The sequence below is a fragment of the Cervus canadensis genome, chromosome 31 (genome assembly GCF_019320065.1).
Source record: "Cervus canadensis isolate Bull #8, Minnesota chromosome 31, ASM1932006v1, whole genome shotgun sequence".
Classification (NCBI taxonomy): Eukaryota; Metazoa; Chordata; class Mammalia; order Artiodactyla; family Cervidae; genus Cervus; species Cervus canadensis.
This window is the reverse complement of record NC_057416.1, coordinates 41609456-41625431: the sequence shown is the minus strand read 5'-3', so window position 1 is coordinate 41625431 and position 15976 is coordinate 41609456. Positions and strand designations below refer to the sequence as shown.

Below are 15976 nucleotides of genomic sequence, written 5' to 3'. Positions count from 1 at the left end.
TGTTATATAAAAGGGCTCTGCAAAGAAAAAAAGGATAAGTAAAAGGATCATAGCAAGTATGTCCTCTAAATGACCATGTCATCTGGAAACAGAAATAGACAAGACATAGGAATTATATTTGAGCAAGAATAGGATAGGGGAGCCAGGGGGTATGGATTCTTATGGGACTTCATAGGCAGGAGGAAGAAGAGAAAAGTGACCCACTTTCCAGGGAGAAATTTAGAACAGTATAAGAAACAAAGGTGCAGGGGGATCGTGTCTCTAGTGAAGAATACTGCAGGGAAATAACAGAAAAAACATTTGAAAAGGTAGGTTGTGGTCAAACCACGGGGGACCATGAGGTCCAGCACAAAGGTTCCTTGCAGGTTTCTGAGCGGGTTGGCGCTCGGACTTACACTGTCTCCTGTAAGTGGGCAGAGGGTGAAGGGTGCGGTCGTCAGGGCCCGGATGGAGGCAGCTGGACTTGCACGTAGCTAAGGCAACCGTAGGGCTTCCCTGCTGGCTCAGATGGTAAAGAAGCCGCCTGCCAATGAATGAGACCCAGGATCGACCCCTGGGTGGGGACGATTCCATGGAGAAGGGAATGGCCACCCACTGCAGTATTCTTGCTGGGAGAGAATCCCATGGACAGAGGAGCCTGGTGGGCTACAGCCCGAGGGGTTGCACAGAGTCGGACTCGACTGAGTGATTAACACTTTGACTTGAAGGCAAGTGTAGGGGTAAAAACAGAGATCCATGCGGCCAGGAGACGGGGAGAAATCATGCTCGAAAGGGTGAAAGACGCTTTCTCGGAACGTGAGGGGAGGGCGTTCCAACCACCAAGTAGACGCAGAGACTGGGGCCGGAGGGAGCGGCTACGGCAGCCGTTAAGATTTCAGATCTACAGGCTGCGGGGCTTGGGAAGACAGAGGGGGAGAAAGCGGGTGGGGCGTGGTCAAAGTTAGGCTTTTTTTTTCTTTTTCTATTTTTTATTTTTATTAGTTGGAGGCTAATTACTTTACAATATTGTAGTGGTTTTTGTCATACATTGACTTGAATTAGCCATGGATTTACATGTATTCCCTATCCCGATCCTCCCTCCCACCTCCCTCTCTACCCGATTTTTTTCTTTTTTTGAACCTGTAAAACAGAGGTGCTGCCAGCCCACCCAAGTGAGTGACCCATAAGCCACAGAGGTCAGGTCGGGTCTTGGGAGGACAAAGCTGAGACGCGGCCGCTGAGACTCGAGCACGGGGCGGTGGGAGCCACGGTGGGAAGTGATGCTTCCTTGCTCACTATTATCTGCCTCCCTTCCCGGAGGAGAAGGTCTCTCCCCGCCCTTTACAACCAGGCTCGACCATGCGACTCACCAGTGAAAGCGAGAGAAGAGTTACGTGTCACTTCCACTAAAGAACTGTAAACGTCTACTGGTTCAGCCCCTTCTCCTCGCCTCTTCCAAAGAACTGGTGATGCCCACGTAGTGACGGCTCCATCAGAGGGACAGCACGGCTGCTACGTGGGCTGGGAGAGCGCCCACTAGTGGCTGTGTAAGCGGTGGGGTGTTACTGCAGTATCACCTAGCCTAACTAACGGATAGATTATGGAATAAATAAGAGTGTCCAGAAAGGGCAAGTAAAGGAAGACCCGGGGGTGATTTCCGACGAGACTTAATCCAACAAGTGTGAACTGTCATTTCACAGAAAGAGTCAGCGGAGTTACATTTCCCAACTTACTTTAAGTGTAAGTTCTCAATACTGGGATTACTTTTTCTGTATTAAGAATTTGCATCAACATAAGGGAAAGGATAAATTAGGAGTTTGGGGTTAACAGATACACACTACTGTATATAAAACAGACAAATAGCAAGGTCCTACTGTATAGCACAGGCAACTATAGTCAATATCTTATAATTATCTATAAAGGAAAGAATCTGAAAGAATATATATATGTATATATACACACACATATATACACCTGTACCCTTGAAACTAATACAACATTGTAAAATCAATTATACTTCAATTTTAAAATAAATAAATAATTAAAAATCCTAAAACAGTTACTAGATCAGACAAAGTTGAAATATTCTTGAAATAGTCTGTAATGAACAGTAATCACCCTCCCATACCAACAATTCTGCATTCCAAATATTTTTTAAAATTTTATTTTTGCTTGTAAATTTTTCTGTGTTAAATTCACCAGTCTAGCACTCCTCATTAGATTGAAAGAACTAAAATCAGGCATTGCTCTCAAGGAGTGTGTTCTTGCCTAGCAGCAGGGGAAGAAGGCTTTCTGGGAGCCGCTGGGGGCTGATCACCGGATGGTGTCTACTGCTCACCATTGCAGCCTGCAGACTGAAGGGACGGAAGAGAATTCCAAGATCAGGAAGTCAAGGGACTCAGAGTTTAGCCAGCAGATCATGTCAGATATTTGTTAGCCTAAGACAGCAATTAAAACCCATAATACATGATATAGGGATTTCAAAGGAACTATTTGTCTAAATTATTTTTTAATAAGTAGATTTGGAATAAGAATTTGTTTTTCATGAGTATTCTATTTCCTGTATTTCAGAGAATCCAAAGCAATTTTTAAATTCAAGTCCACGCCACTTCTTTCTGGTTTTTTGCTTTGCTTTGTTTTGTTTTTCACTATTGTTGCCCAACCTTCTCTTAAGATTCTTGTCTATCAAATCACTGTTCACTCAAGCATTTTTTAAAGGCAATTGGTTTATATATATATATATATATAATTAGTGAAGGTGATTTAACCTTTCTATACATTTTATGCATGCATAAATCACACACCTCGGTACGTTAAGCAAGTTACAATTTGTTATTATTAAAACATACAGGGTCCCTGATTTCTGACTCTTCTCTCTCTCTCTCCTGCTTCCATGTATTTAAGTATTCTAAGAAACTAGCTCAGAGACCCATTGTGTTTTTAGAGCTGTACCCCTTTCTAATCAGTATGAACACCCAGACAGTAATAAAAGGACAGCTAAGAGCTTTAAGAAAACTCCCGTTTGCCAGCATAGGTGCCTTGGATTCATACTGCAACAAAATGGGATGAGAGTCTGTAATATTCCAAGAGCTTTCTGGGCTACTTTTCACAGGTAGTTTTGCAGAAATCCCAGGGAAGGATAGCGTTTGGCCTAAGACATCCGGTGAGTGTGCTGGGATTGTCAGTCTTTCCACCTGTATAATCTGTCTCTTTGCAAGCAGAGGCCCCCATAGGTCAGAAAGGCAGTGCCGTTCCAGACGTCCATCACCTCCTTCTTTTGGCTTTAAGATATTGGTACTAACTTTGCAGACTTTATTTTCCCTCTGGCTTCTAAAATTTTCTTCAGCTCCAGCTAGAAAGGGCCCTTCACCACTTCAGCACCACTCCAACCACTAGGTCAGTCTGGTATCTCCACTGGGAGTCTATTTTATGTTGGCTATTTCCCACTACCCAACCCCAAGTAGTTTTCACTCATCCTCTTAGAAGACAGAGCCCTGATGGCTGTGATCCTTCCCATTCTAGGCCCTAAGGTGAGGGATGGAGGTATGCATTCACAACTCATTTATGTAACAGAGATGAACTCACCAGGGAGCCTTTCTTAAGCCTAAATGAGCAGCTCTACTCAGCATGTATGTATGTATGTATATATATATACACACACACATACATATATGTACGTATATATACATGTGTGTATACATATATGTATGTATATATATTAAATGGAGCTCATTCTCAGTGTAGAGGGATTTTTTTGCATTTTAAAGAAAAGCCAAAAGTAACTCAAACAGCCTTTGATAAAAATGTCTAGGAATAGAAAAGTCTAGGAATAGAAAAGAGCAAGCAAAAATTTACATCAAACTCTGGACATCAAACTCATCTTTTTATATCAAATCTTTTACATCAAATTTACATCTTTATTATTCCTACCTACCATTATTTTGTAAATGAAATATAGATCTTTGTGGTGAGCATGGCTTTAGGGAATCCCAGTTTGTGCCCAAATATCTGGGAGAAAAATGACACTCACTTGCTTCATGACTTCTCCTACAATCCCCAAAATAAGGCAGTGAATTTTCAATTAACAGAGAAAAGGGTAATGTTTTCCATACAAGGTCTTACATCTGAACTAATATGATGGTATGATTCAGCTCTTACTCAGACCTTCAAAGAAATGAACATGACAATTTTTTTTCCTTTTATATGTTGGGATACAAAATTGGGTGAATCAGAGTATTAAAAGGGTGAGAGAAAAGGCAGCCAACAGTTTACTCAGCACCCACACCCCGTGAGACCCGGGGCCCGGGTTCAAAGGCAACAAGAGGTCCCAGCTTCAGAGAAGGCACAGGGTCCTCACAGAGGAGGCAGACTGCATCCACAGTGATGCTCACGTGAAGCATATAAAATGCATTCTGGGGACTCAGGGGAATGCCATCACCCCTTACAGACTCACACAGGAGCAAGCATCTCTGCAGACCCTCTGAGGATGATGTGTATGTCTCACGGGTGTACCTTGTGTAATAAAGCTGCTTTAATCTGTTGTGTTCATTCACTGTTGTTTTTATATTTTCATCAGCCAAGGCCAGCAGATCTCTTCCAGGTAAGACATTACCATCGACAACAACATCAATGCTTCCTGCTATCTGTGGGGCCTGGGAAGCCACTGATACATAGCAGCCCTTGTGTTCTTAGAAAGTGATTTATTCAAGGCGCATCTATGGATCACACTGCTTTCCTTTTATGTAAGTTCTGAGGACCAAGGGTCTTATATTTTAAAATGCCAGCTTACAGAAACCTCCCTGGCTTCCCTTGTTATGAATAAACTGGTTGTTTGAGGAGCTGTGTCAAGGGACCCTTCATAAGCCATTATTTCACAGTGAGGACTGTTAAAAAGAATAATTGGCATCAATAACACTTACCTGTATATGCAGAGGGAAGGTTACCCAGCCATAACAAGCCCAGCTTCACACAGCCACTACTTAAGAGAATGCAATATTTGGGATTTATGAGGATAAGCCCTGTCAGTAGTAATGCCCTTACGGGGGCCTTCGCGATTCGTTTGGCATAGTCTGCTGTGTACTCACAGGTGAAGCAAATCTGCCATGCAGTTCTGGGCGAGGATGCTGCATACAAGATGCAAGTGACACACACTGAAAGGTTCGCTTCTCAAAAAGGGCTGGGGCTTCAAACGCCCTTTTGACTCTTGTGTTCCTCAAAAGCAGCCATTGGACTGTTTCCAGTACAAAATCTGCAATATTACTAGTGATCATCTGTCTCTCAAGGGTATTGGAAAAACGGGGGTGGGGGGGCATTACCATTACACAGAGAGATGGGTCAGGCGTGAATCAGGGTGGCAGGGACATCGGCAGCGGACCAGGGAAGGAGCCCCCACATGACAAGGATGAGGGGGACAAGACAACAAAGAGCGTCGCGTAACCTGTTTTGTCAGAGCTGGAATTGATGGTATTGGTAGTGATGGAGGTGAAGGTAGTCTTTGCGCTGTCCTTGGCAGTGACAGATTTCTGCTTATTTTTCATGGCTTCCAGTGCTTTGAGCTTCTTGGCATGTTTCGTGCCTTTGTAGTGGGCCGCAGCCTGGCTCTACAAAGGAGAACAAAATGAACCATGCAATCAGGCTCATTTCTAAACTGGCATTCTCTGTATTCCTGCAAATACAGACTCCCTTTCAATAACAGGTACCATTCAAGCTAATCCTGGCCGTGGTCAAGCAGGGGGATTCTACTGAGAATGATGCTACCAAGCAATGGGAAGCAGGTTCTAAACCCTCTGGATGGAAGGGAGAAATATTCTATTGCCTCTCTTCAGAGAAATGGAGCTGCACACTAACATATCAACAACATTTTCTTTGTGGAGTGGGGGAGATAAATAAGAATTTACAGCCGCATTGCTTTTGTTCTGTCACCAAAGATGCTGGGCTCCCAAGATTAACAAGGGCCCTGGCAAAGAGCAGCTCTCACCTTCTTGGCTCAGGAAATGTGTTTTCTCCTTCTACAATGGGTCTTATTGACACAGGACCCAACAGGTGTCTATCAGGAAAGATTCACCGACAGCAACACAAGTAGGCACCCCAGAGACCGGGACTGAAGCATGGGAATTCAAAAGTGAATGCCCTGTGAGGTCCAAATGGAGCCATGGAAGCCGGGCAGCTTTACCCTTCCTTCCTTTTCCTTGCTTCTCACAGAGGGTAGTCTGAGAAGTCCAAGGCAGGGGCATTCTTACAACACGTGGGTCTTTTGTGCCCTGGTCCACTGCCAGGAAGAGCCACTGTGTTTTGACTACTTCATGGGGCCAATGCAATTCTTTTGTTTGTGCTTTCTCAGATTCTTGTAAATAGCAATATGCATTTTCCCACATTTATATTTTCTTAACATTATTTTTTGGTACCAGAGAGACATTAGGTGAGTTAGAACATCATCTTAAAAATGTGTTTATTAATATTAATTTATTTACACCCCCCCCCATGGAGGGGGGCCTATCATGGCTTAAGGTGAGGTGGAAGCAGTCAGGAAGATTTTAGATTGGAAGGTTTTCCAGTTCAAAAGCTTTAAAATTGCCACCTCACAAAGAAGAAATCGCAGAGGAGGACTAAGTATACAGACATCACTTCCCATGACTTATTCAATCTTAATGTTCCATTTTGCCAGAAAATAATAGTCACACTGTGCTCTTTGTCACAGCAACTGTGATAGGGAGGGTGTTGTGGTACAATCTCTTTTTATAAATAGAGAAATATAAAATCCACACCTTCATTTGCATCATTCTGACAAGTATCCTCAAAGGCCTAGGTACCCTTATTGAAAGAACACTGGACAAGGAAACTGTATATTAGAAACAGTTTGAACAGAAAGGACACTCATGCATCAGTTTTCCAACAACACATAACATCAAAAGACAGAGTGTGGGTCAAAATCTGAAGTTAAGACTTGTTATCGTTCATTGAGGAACACAGATTGGATTGGTTTGAGCCTACATGGAGAACGCTATTTTGAAGGACGGAGCAGTGTCCCTTTTTCCTCTTGCCTGACTTATTTTTAATAAATCAAATCCTTTCGATATGTCTTTTGAGGGCATGATGCTATATTTAATTAGATCGATGTAGTCAGTCATCTTCTCCAGACAGCTCAGAACGCACTTTCCCTTAGAGCAAAGCTCATCTCCCTCTCCTGGTGCAGAAGTGAGCACTGCACATACAACACATATTAAAATATAGGTGAGATGGACAGTGCTCTCCCCACAAGTACTTTCAAAATGTACATTTAATGCATATTTTAAGGTACCTTGCAAACCTATACTCTTAGTGGTATTTCCAATCAGATAAGACTAATACACCATCGGACCAAGTGATTGTCACTCTTTTGAATATTAAGAAAGTTACTCCAAAGGAATACTGCCAGTTAAGAGTGTACTTACATAAAAAAAAAAAATAAATACTCTCTGCACAGATACAGCTGAACCCATGCTTTTGGCAAGTGAAACAGCTCAGGGTGTTGTGGGGAGACGGAGGAGATCAAATTATCAGCCATCAGTGGGTCCCAGTGAAGACCCAACATGTGAAACAGCAAAACAAAACAAGACAAAAAGCATACTCACTCATTAACTGAACTACAGTCCCAAAGCACTCGGATAATAATCATCTTAATTTTTAAAAAATCTCCTATTAAAAAAGCAACTGAGCCTTCCACAGATTAAAAAAAAAAGAAAAAGGTTGAGTGGTATGAAAGTCCAAATTGCTATGGAGAGACCATGACGTGTAGACTTTCGGGAAATGAGGAAGCGGGGTGGAGGCTGACTGTGACGCTGCAGAGGATATGTGTGTTGGGTGTGGATGTGGGTCTACATGTTGGAAATGCAGTGTAGAAAGATAACCCTCTGGATATTGCAAATGTTCTTTGTCATCGATCCTTATGTTTGAAGAATTTATTGGACTGCTCTTGCATTAATTACACTGGAATTAATTTCTATATCTATATACAACTGCATCGCCATCCTAACTTTTTAAACGTTCTTTTACACTGCGGTTTATCATAGGATACTGACCATAGTCTCCTGTGCTATACAGTAGGACTTTGCTGTGAATCCATCCCATACACAACGGCCTGCATCTGTGAACCTCACCCTCGCACACGGCTCCTCCCCCACCCCCAGCCCCCTTCACAACCACCGTCTGTTCTCTGCGACCATGATCCTGTTTCTGTTTCACAGATAGGTTCATTTGTGTCATATTTAGATTCCACATAAAAGTGATGCCACACAGTACTCGTCTTTCTCTTTCTGACTTACTTCGCTTAGTATGATCATCTCTGTTGCTGTTTAGTCACTCAGGTGTGTCCAACCCTTTGCCACCCCAGACTGTAGCCCGCCAGGCTCCGCTGCTCATGGGATTCTCCAGGCAAGAAGACTGGAGTGGGTTGCCATTTCCTTCTCCAGGACATCTTCCTGACCCAGGGATTGAACCTGCGTCTCCCGCACCGCAGGTGGATTCTTTGCCACTGAGCCACAGGGGAAGCCTGTGATGATATCTAGGTCAGTCCAGGTTTCTGCCAGCCCCTTAACTCTTGACTCATCTTGATACAGGTGTGTTGCATAAAAGTGTGTTCTTGTGTAAGGAAAGAAGGTCCATCCAGCTCTCCTTACCCCATTACCCCATTTCACTAGACTGGACAGATTTTTCAGCCACATCTAATCTCTCTGTGATTGTAGACAAAACTTCAACCTAGGAAGGAATCCTTCTGGGAGAATTTTTTAAAAAAGCAGTAGTAGGCCAGAGATGTCTCTTAGGGGCTCATCTGCTTTCCCTTTGGGCAGAAGGGTGCTGGGTGTGGGTAACCTTTCCCTCCAAGGTTGTCTCGTATTATTTATCAGCCAGTCTCTGAGTCAACTCATCCCCAGAAACCCGGGAACCGTCCAACACAAGCAGACAATTATTTTTCACAGGAATGATTTCAAGATTAAGTAAGACTACGACTTCATCACAGATGTCAGAACTCTGCATTTTAAAACTCAAAGAGAATTAAGGGATTAGAGTACCCAGAGAAGGGAGCAGTTAAAGAAAAATTGGCTTCAACAATTTGGCTTCAAATTTGCCAACAAATTTGGCTTCAAAAAGATGCTTTTAGATCGTAGGTGGAATATTCAGGTATTGCGCCATAAAAATCACTACTACCGACCTTGAACTAGCAGATGACACCATGAAATCTAACAAGTGTCATCCCAGAGGCAAGTGCTGGCATTAAAGATAATGTACACACATTCCTGCCGAAAAGCGTGCAGCCACTTTAAATGTCATTCCCATATCCGTCATCAGCAGCCAGTCAGAATTTTCAATCTTCAGGTTTTGTCTTTAGCATTTCAAGAAGTCTTCCAGTTTAAATGCAACTGAAGTTCCAGAGTAGATAAAAATAAATGCTTAATGGCTAACATTTGAAAGAGGTGCTTCAACATTTTGAAAAAAATGTACACACACACACATTTATTTTACTTAAGTTTTGTTATAAATCACTATTTTCTGTGAAGCTTACTGCAGATTTAATGTATATGTATGCTTTTGGTCCATTATCACCAACACCTTATACAGTTTTACTCTACCTGTCTTTTGCATAAAGTGTCTTAACATGATTTTTTTTAAAAATAGGAAGTTTACTATGATCAGACATATCTGATTATATGACGAATTAATTTTCACAAACATATGATTTCAAAAAGAACAGACAAACTTTGCTAGTTTCTGACATCATTTAATTGGGTCACGTTAAATTTTTACTAAGAGAAAATGAACATTATCCTATTAAAATGTAACATCAGAAAAATAAGGAGTGATTATCAAAGAAGTTACCTCTTTGGGGGAAGAAGAGATTTACTACTTGAAGACAGGAAATCTTTTTTTTTTTTTTTAATGTATTTATTTATTTACTTATCTTTGGCTGTGCTGGGCCTTCACCACTACAAAGGCTTTTTCTCTGGCTGTGGCCAGGGAGGGCTGCCCTTCAGCTGCCCGAGCTTCACCTTGCGGGAGCTTCTCCCGCTGGAAAGCATGGGCTCTATGGAACACAGGCTCCAGCAGTTTCTGCCCAGAGGCCGAGCAGCTCTGTGGCATGGAGGGGGGGCGGGAATGGGGGATCTTCCTGGATCAAGGATCAAACCTGTGTCTCCCGACTGGCAGGCGGATTCCATACCACCGAGTCACCAGCGAAACCTTTTCCCTTTTTTAAAGATAATTATCTGATTTCAAAACTTTAGACTGTTTTGTAGATCAAAAATCATGAAATGGTAAAATAATATAGTATCCTGAAAACTAAAACACCTACTTTAGATTTTTATTTTGAAAACTGTTGACAAATTATACCTGGGAAAATAAGTTTAAAGTCTGTGTTTTACTCCGAACAGTTTTTCTTATGTTACATACATTCACTCAAATCTAACATCCAGGGCAACTGCACAGGATCAGCCAGGTGGCTTAAGATCAGTACGCATTCCCACTGGTCAGTGGCTTGTAAATATTTTAGAGATCACTTTTATATATACCAATAGAAGATTTTTAAGGTTTATAATGATTCTATTTGTTTATTATCAACTCTCAGTTTCATTTAGCATTCATATAAAGCATTAGTTCTCAAAGTGTGGTCCCCAGGCCGGTAGCAGCAGCAGCAGCAGCAGCTGGGCGCTTGACAGAAACACAGAGAATTGCACCCAATATCTACATGTGCACCCACGGCCGATTCATGTCAGCGTATGGCAAAAACCACTACAATGCTGTAAAGCAATTAGCCTCCAATTAAAATAAATTAAAAAAAAGAAAAAAAAACTATAATGGAATATAATCTGGAAAAAAAATGAATCACCATGCTGTGCACTTAAACCAACACAATATTGTAAATAAACTATACTTCAATTAAAAAAAAAGCAATAAGATGATATTCTGTGAATTTGAAAAAAAAAAAAAAAGGAATGCAAATTCTCAACTTCTACCTCAAACTCACTGAATCAGAAACTATGGATACGAGGCTCAGCAATCCATGTTTTAAAAGCTGTCCACGTTTTCCTGGAACCACTCACGTTAAATATTAGTGCATTTTCTCCAGAGACGGCTCCATCCAGTATAAGTGGCCAACATCTAGATTTTTACAGATTAATATAGAGTAATTTGAAAGATTGAATCTTTACATATGTCCAACTGTGAGTGATGTGTGTTACCTAAGAAAAATAATCAGAAGTTTCTTTCCTTAAAAACAAGTCATAATGGCCACCATCAAAAAACGTGCAAACAATAAATGCTGGAGTGAGGGGAACCCTCCCTCACTGTTGGTGGTAATGTAATCTGGTACAACCACTATGAAGAACAATGTGGACATCCCTTTAAAAACTAAAAATAAAACTACCATACGACCTAGGAATCCTACTCCTGGACATATACTCCAAGAAAACCATCATTCAGAAATATACATGCACCTCAGTGTTTTCTGCACCACTATTTACAATAGCCAGGATATGGAAGCTACCTAAATGTCCATTGACAGATGAATGCATATAGAAAGAAGATGTGGTAGATAGATAGATAGATAGATAGAATATTACTCAGCCATAAAAAGAACTAAATAATTTGATTTGCAACAACAGAGATGGACCCAGAGATTGTCATACTGAATGAAGGAAGTATGAACTGAAGTAAGAAAGACAAACATCATATGTATCACTTATATCTGGAATCTAAAAAAAAAAAAAACAAAAAGGGTACAAATGAACTTATTTACAAAAAAACTGGAGTCACAGATACAGAAAGCAAACTTCTGGCTACTAGGGGATAATTGGGGCGGGGATAAGTTGGGGGCTTGGGGCTGGTGCACACACACTGCTCTGTATAAAATGAATGACCATAACCTGCTGTATGGCTCGGGGAACTCGAATCAGTACTCCGAAATGACCTATGGGGGAAAAAAATCTAAAAAGAGAGTGGGCACATGTATATGCTTAACTGATTCACTTTGTGTACACCTGGAACCAGCACGACATTCTAAATCAACCACACTCCAATAATGCTTTTAAAAAACAAGCCATAAAACAAGCAAAAAGTAACTCAGATAATGTACATCATCGGGGAACTTCTATCCAAGAGGGATGAATGCAAAATTATTATTAGCAGATAATAATAATAAATAGTTATTATATTTCCAAGTCCTTGTGGTTCTCTCTGTATATTTAACCTTTTCTCTCCAAGCTGATTTTTGTTGTAGCATGAACTCTGATCCCAATATTTGTATCAGTGTTGGATGTTTTGGTATGACCCATTTGGTGTGGGCTGGAGGAATCACCAGCTTAATAATAATAAATAAAAAATCCACAAAAGCAAAGCCCTGTGTCATAACTCTTAAAACTTCACTATAACAAGTATCTAATTCACTATTATATTTAGGCATTATCTGATTTAGTGTTAGCCATGAGTAAAATTTTTCTTTATCTACGTAAGGCTTTTTTAACTGAAGGAAACTCCTAGCCAGTAGGCAAATAAAGGCCACTCTAGTAAGCCAAAAGAGTGGCTTACTTACTTCACAATTACTCCACTCAAATACTCAAATATTTAACAAAATATTTGAAGAAGAAATTTGAAGATAGAATAGTTCATTGTTATACATTTTCCTTCCTAATGTGAAGACATGTACTTTTCAAATTCTCTTACTCAATGGGAAAATGATGTGAGATAGATAGTTTTATTCCTTAATTCCATATCCCATAAAGAGTATTTATTTTAATTTGTGATTGTGCAGTTAACACAGAGGCAGATGACTACAGTATGAATAAAAATGAAAATTCACTTGCTTAAGTCTCAAAGTGAAAAACATGATTCAATTAAGAGTGTTCTTTTTGAGCTCAGATGATTGATGCCTTAGTTTAAATGTGTTCCTGTCTTCTGTACTCTTCAATACAGAAATGAATAGTAACTGCCACAGAAAGAGGAAAATAGGAAAAGAAGATAATACCACTGGAGTAAAGTCATTTTTATACACTACCACTAGTCACCGGAAAAAAAAAAAAAAAAAAGATTCTAAATAAACATGGAGAAAGAGAGACATGTAAAAATTTCTCAGATACATTAGGTAAATCTGACTTTTACTTAGATTTCCCAAGTGGCACTAGTGGTAAACAACTGCCAATGCAGGAGATCAAGAGATGCAGGTTTGATTCCTAGGTCAGGAAGATCCCCTGGAGGAGGAAATGGCAATCCACTCCAGCGTTCCTGCCTGGAGGATCCCGTGGACAGAGGAGCCTCGTGGGCTACAGTCCATGGGGTCACAAAGAGTCGGACAGGACTGAAGTGACTGAGGACGCAAAACTTTCATTTTACCTTGTCCCTGTGTGGTTGTGAAAAAATAATCTATATGGACTAACTTATCTTTTTCATAGCTTCTCAGCTCATCTAGAAACTTGATGATTTTTTAAATATTAAGTACTTAATGTTTTCAAGTATCTAATGTGGATGATAAGATAGCGCTTATTTGAGCAAAAGAGGCTAATTTGAGAGTTTTTTCCTGGCTTCTGTCCTGAAATCACTTTTTGTTTATCTGGAATACAGACAGCTGCCTCCCTGACCTCTAATGGCGGGGGTGGGGAGGTGGGGTCTGGATTAATGGACACTGGCTGACGGTGGGCTTTGGAAGCTGGGCCTCATGATCTGATAACTGACCAGGGTTCTCGGCCTCCCCAATCACTAGAAATAAGAGGCCAGAGAAGAAACTGAGGCAAGGCTTTGTTAATGCACGAGTGCTCAGTCATGTCTGACTCTACGACCCCGTGGACTGTAGTCCTCCAGGCTCCTCTGTCCGCGGAATTTTCCAGGCAAGAATACTGGAGTGGGTTGCCAAGTCCTACTCCAGGGGATCTTCCCGACCCAGAGACCGAACTCACATCTCCTACATCTACTGTATTAGCAGGCGAATTCTTTACCGCTGCGCCACCTGGAACGTCAGGCTTTCCTGGGGCCCCTGCTGCCCAGGGGGCAGTGAGAACACGTGGCAGGTTTCCTTGCTCACTCCTGGAGGCCGCCGAGCGGGGTCCCCACAGTGGGGGAGGTGGGGGCGGGTCGGGGATCAGGCGGGAGGGGCGTCTGGGTGTTGCCCCCCGCCCCCTCCCCCCGGTGGCGTTGAGTGCAGAGGCCACGATCAGTACCCTGCTTTGCGTCCAGCCTTTCAGAAGTGGAATTTGGTGAGGTTTTGGTTGTTGCTATTTTAGTCTTTCTGTATCGTGTTGTCCATAATGTGCTCCAACGGCATATGCACGCGGTTATTTTTTGCCTGATAGGCCCCTTGCATTTCATTGCTGGAGATGTTTGTCCAGGTGGAGCACTGCAGCCAAGGATCCCAGGTCCAGCGTGTCTCACATCCAACTGAGCCTAAAGGGTCACTTGGTCCTGATGACGTCTGCTCAGTCTTTGGGGGAGCTTTTTGTAAACCAGAGACGTCAAATGAGTTTTAACTCTAGTGATATGACAAAAATTTCATATGAAATTAAGTGAAATTAAAAAAAAAATCCCACCAGGTCTGACACTGAACCAGCAGACAGTTGACACTTCACTCAGTCTGTAACTGCCACGTGCCGTTTGAAAGCCAGGCGGACGGGAAACTTTGAATCCAGTCATGTCTGAGGGTCAAACTATCAAAGGTGTTGGTATCAGAAGCGGAGAAAATCTTCATTCCCTGATGTGACTTACATGCTTCCTCTAAGCAATCCCTAACCTCCTCCTCCTCCAAGCACCTCCTACCGACCACCCCGGTCACCATCTGCTCTCTAACGAGAATATCTGCCTGTAGGTCAACCAGGGATTGCTTAGTTTTGTTGAGGGCTCAGTCGTGTCTGACTCTTTACGACCCCACGGATTGTAGTCCACCAGGCTCCACTGTCCATGGGATTTCCCAGGCAAGAATACTGGAGTGGTCTGTCATTTCCTCCTCCAGGGGATCTTCCCAACCCAGGGACCAGACCTACGTCTTGTGTCTCCCTTCATTGGCAGGCGAGTTCTTTACCACTGCACCACCTGGAAGCCCCTCAATAAGGAATAGCTCCCTCCTTTTATTCTCTTAAGGAAAGTGCTACAAGAAGAAATCGTTTTCAAAGCCTTCCCCCTCTGCCTGCCGCACCTTCACTTGCCTGACGGATTCTGTTTCATCACAGGTCGCCTCCTCCGAGGAGCCCTGGCTTTGCCCACATGTAGCACTGACATCACTGTCATTGTCGTTCATTCGCTCACTCGTGTCCGACTCTCTGTGACCCCAGGGACTGCAGCACGCCAGGCTCCTCCGTCCTTCACTCTTCCCCGGGGTTTTCTCAAACTCCTGTCCATCGAGTCGGTGATGCCACCCAACCATCTCATCCTCTGTTGTCCCCTTCTCCTCCTGCCCTCAATCTTTCCCAGCATCAGGGTCTTTTCAAATGAGTCAGCTCTTCCCATCAGGTGGCCAAAGTATTGGAGCTTCAGCTTCAGCACCAGTTCTTCCCATGAAGGCTAAATGTCTGTTTCTTCTGATAGAGACTAAATTCCTCAATGGAGAAAGACCTCATTTTATCCCTTGGACCTAGCAGAGATTTCTAAATAGGTGTCTACTAAACACATGTTGAATTAATTCCACATTTTGATTTTAAAATGGAAATATGCATATGGTGTCTCAATGGATTCTGTATGTGAACAGGGTTCAACTTAATTCTCTGCCATTCTTTGGCACTCTGCCTTATCTGTTGAACACACTTCAGGGAATTTTTATAGCACTTAATGCTGGAAAAGCATCTGGCACAAACACAAACTATTATTTTTTCTCTGAGAGAAGCTTACCATCAACTGCAAATTGTGCTATTTATGGGAGCTCTCTTTGCATGGGATACAGCAAGGAATAATATGGAGATTGTTTCACTTTAAAAAAATTTTTATGAACAAGTTTTTCCTTTTTTTTAATCTAGGAAGTGCAATGAATGTTTCTGGTAATGATTTTGCATTT

The 15976-nt window shown here is 42.1% G+C and overlaps 1 protein-coding gene across 3 annotated transcripts in view; it reads right to left on the bottom strand.

The window, feature by feature from the left end:
* Positions 1-15976, bottom strand: part of ZNF385D (zinc finger protein 385D) — a 921658-nt gene that overhangs the window by 92475 nt on the left and 813207 nt on the right. For all 3 annotated transcript variants that reach the window (XM_043454129.1, XM_043454131.1, XM_043454130.1), the window contains one exon: positions 5417-5579. In XM_043454129.1, coding sequence (XP_043310064.1) covers positions 5417-5579 — 163 coding nt within the window. The remainder of the gene's footprint in view (positions 1-5416; positions 5580-15976) is intronic.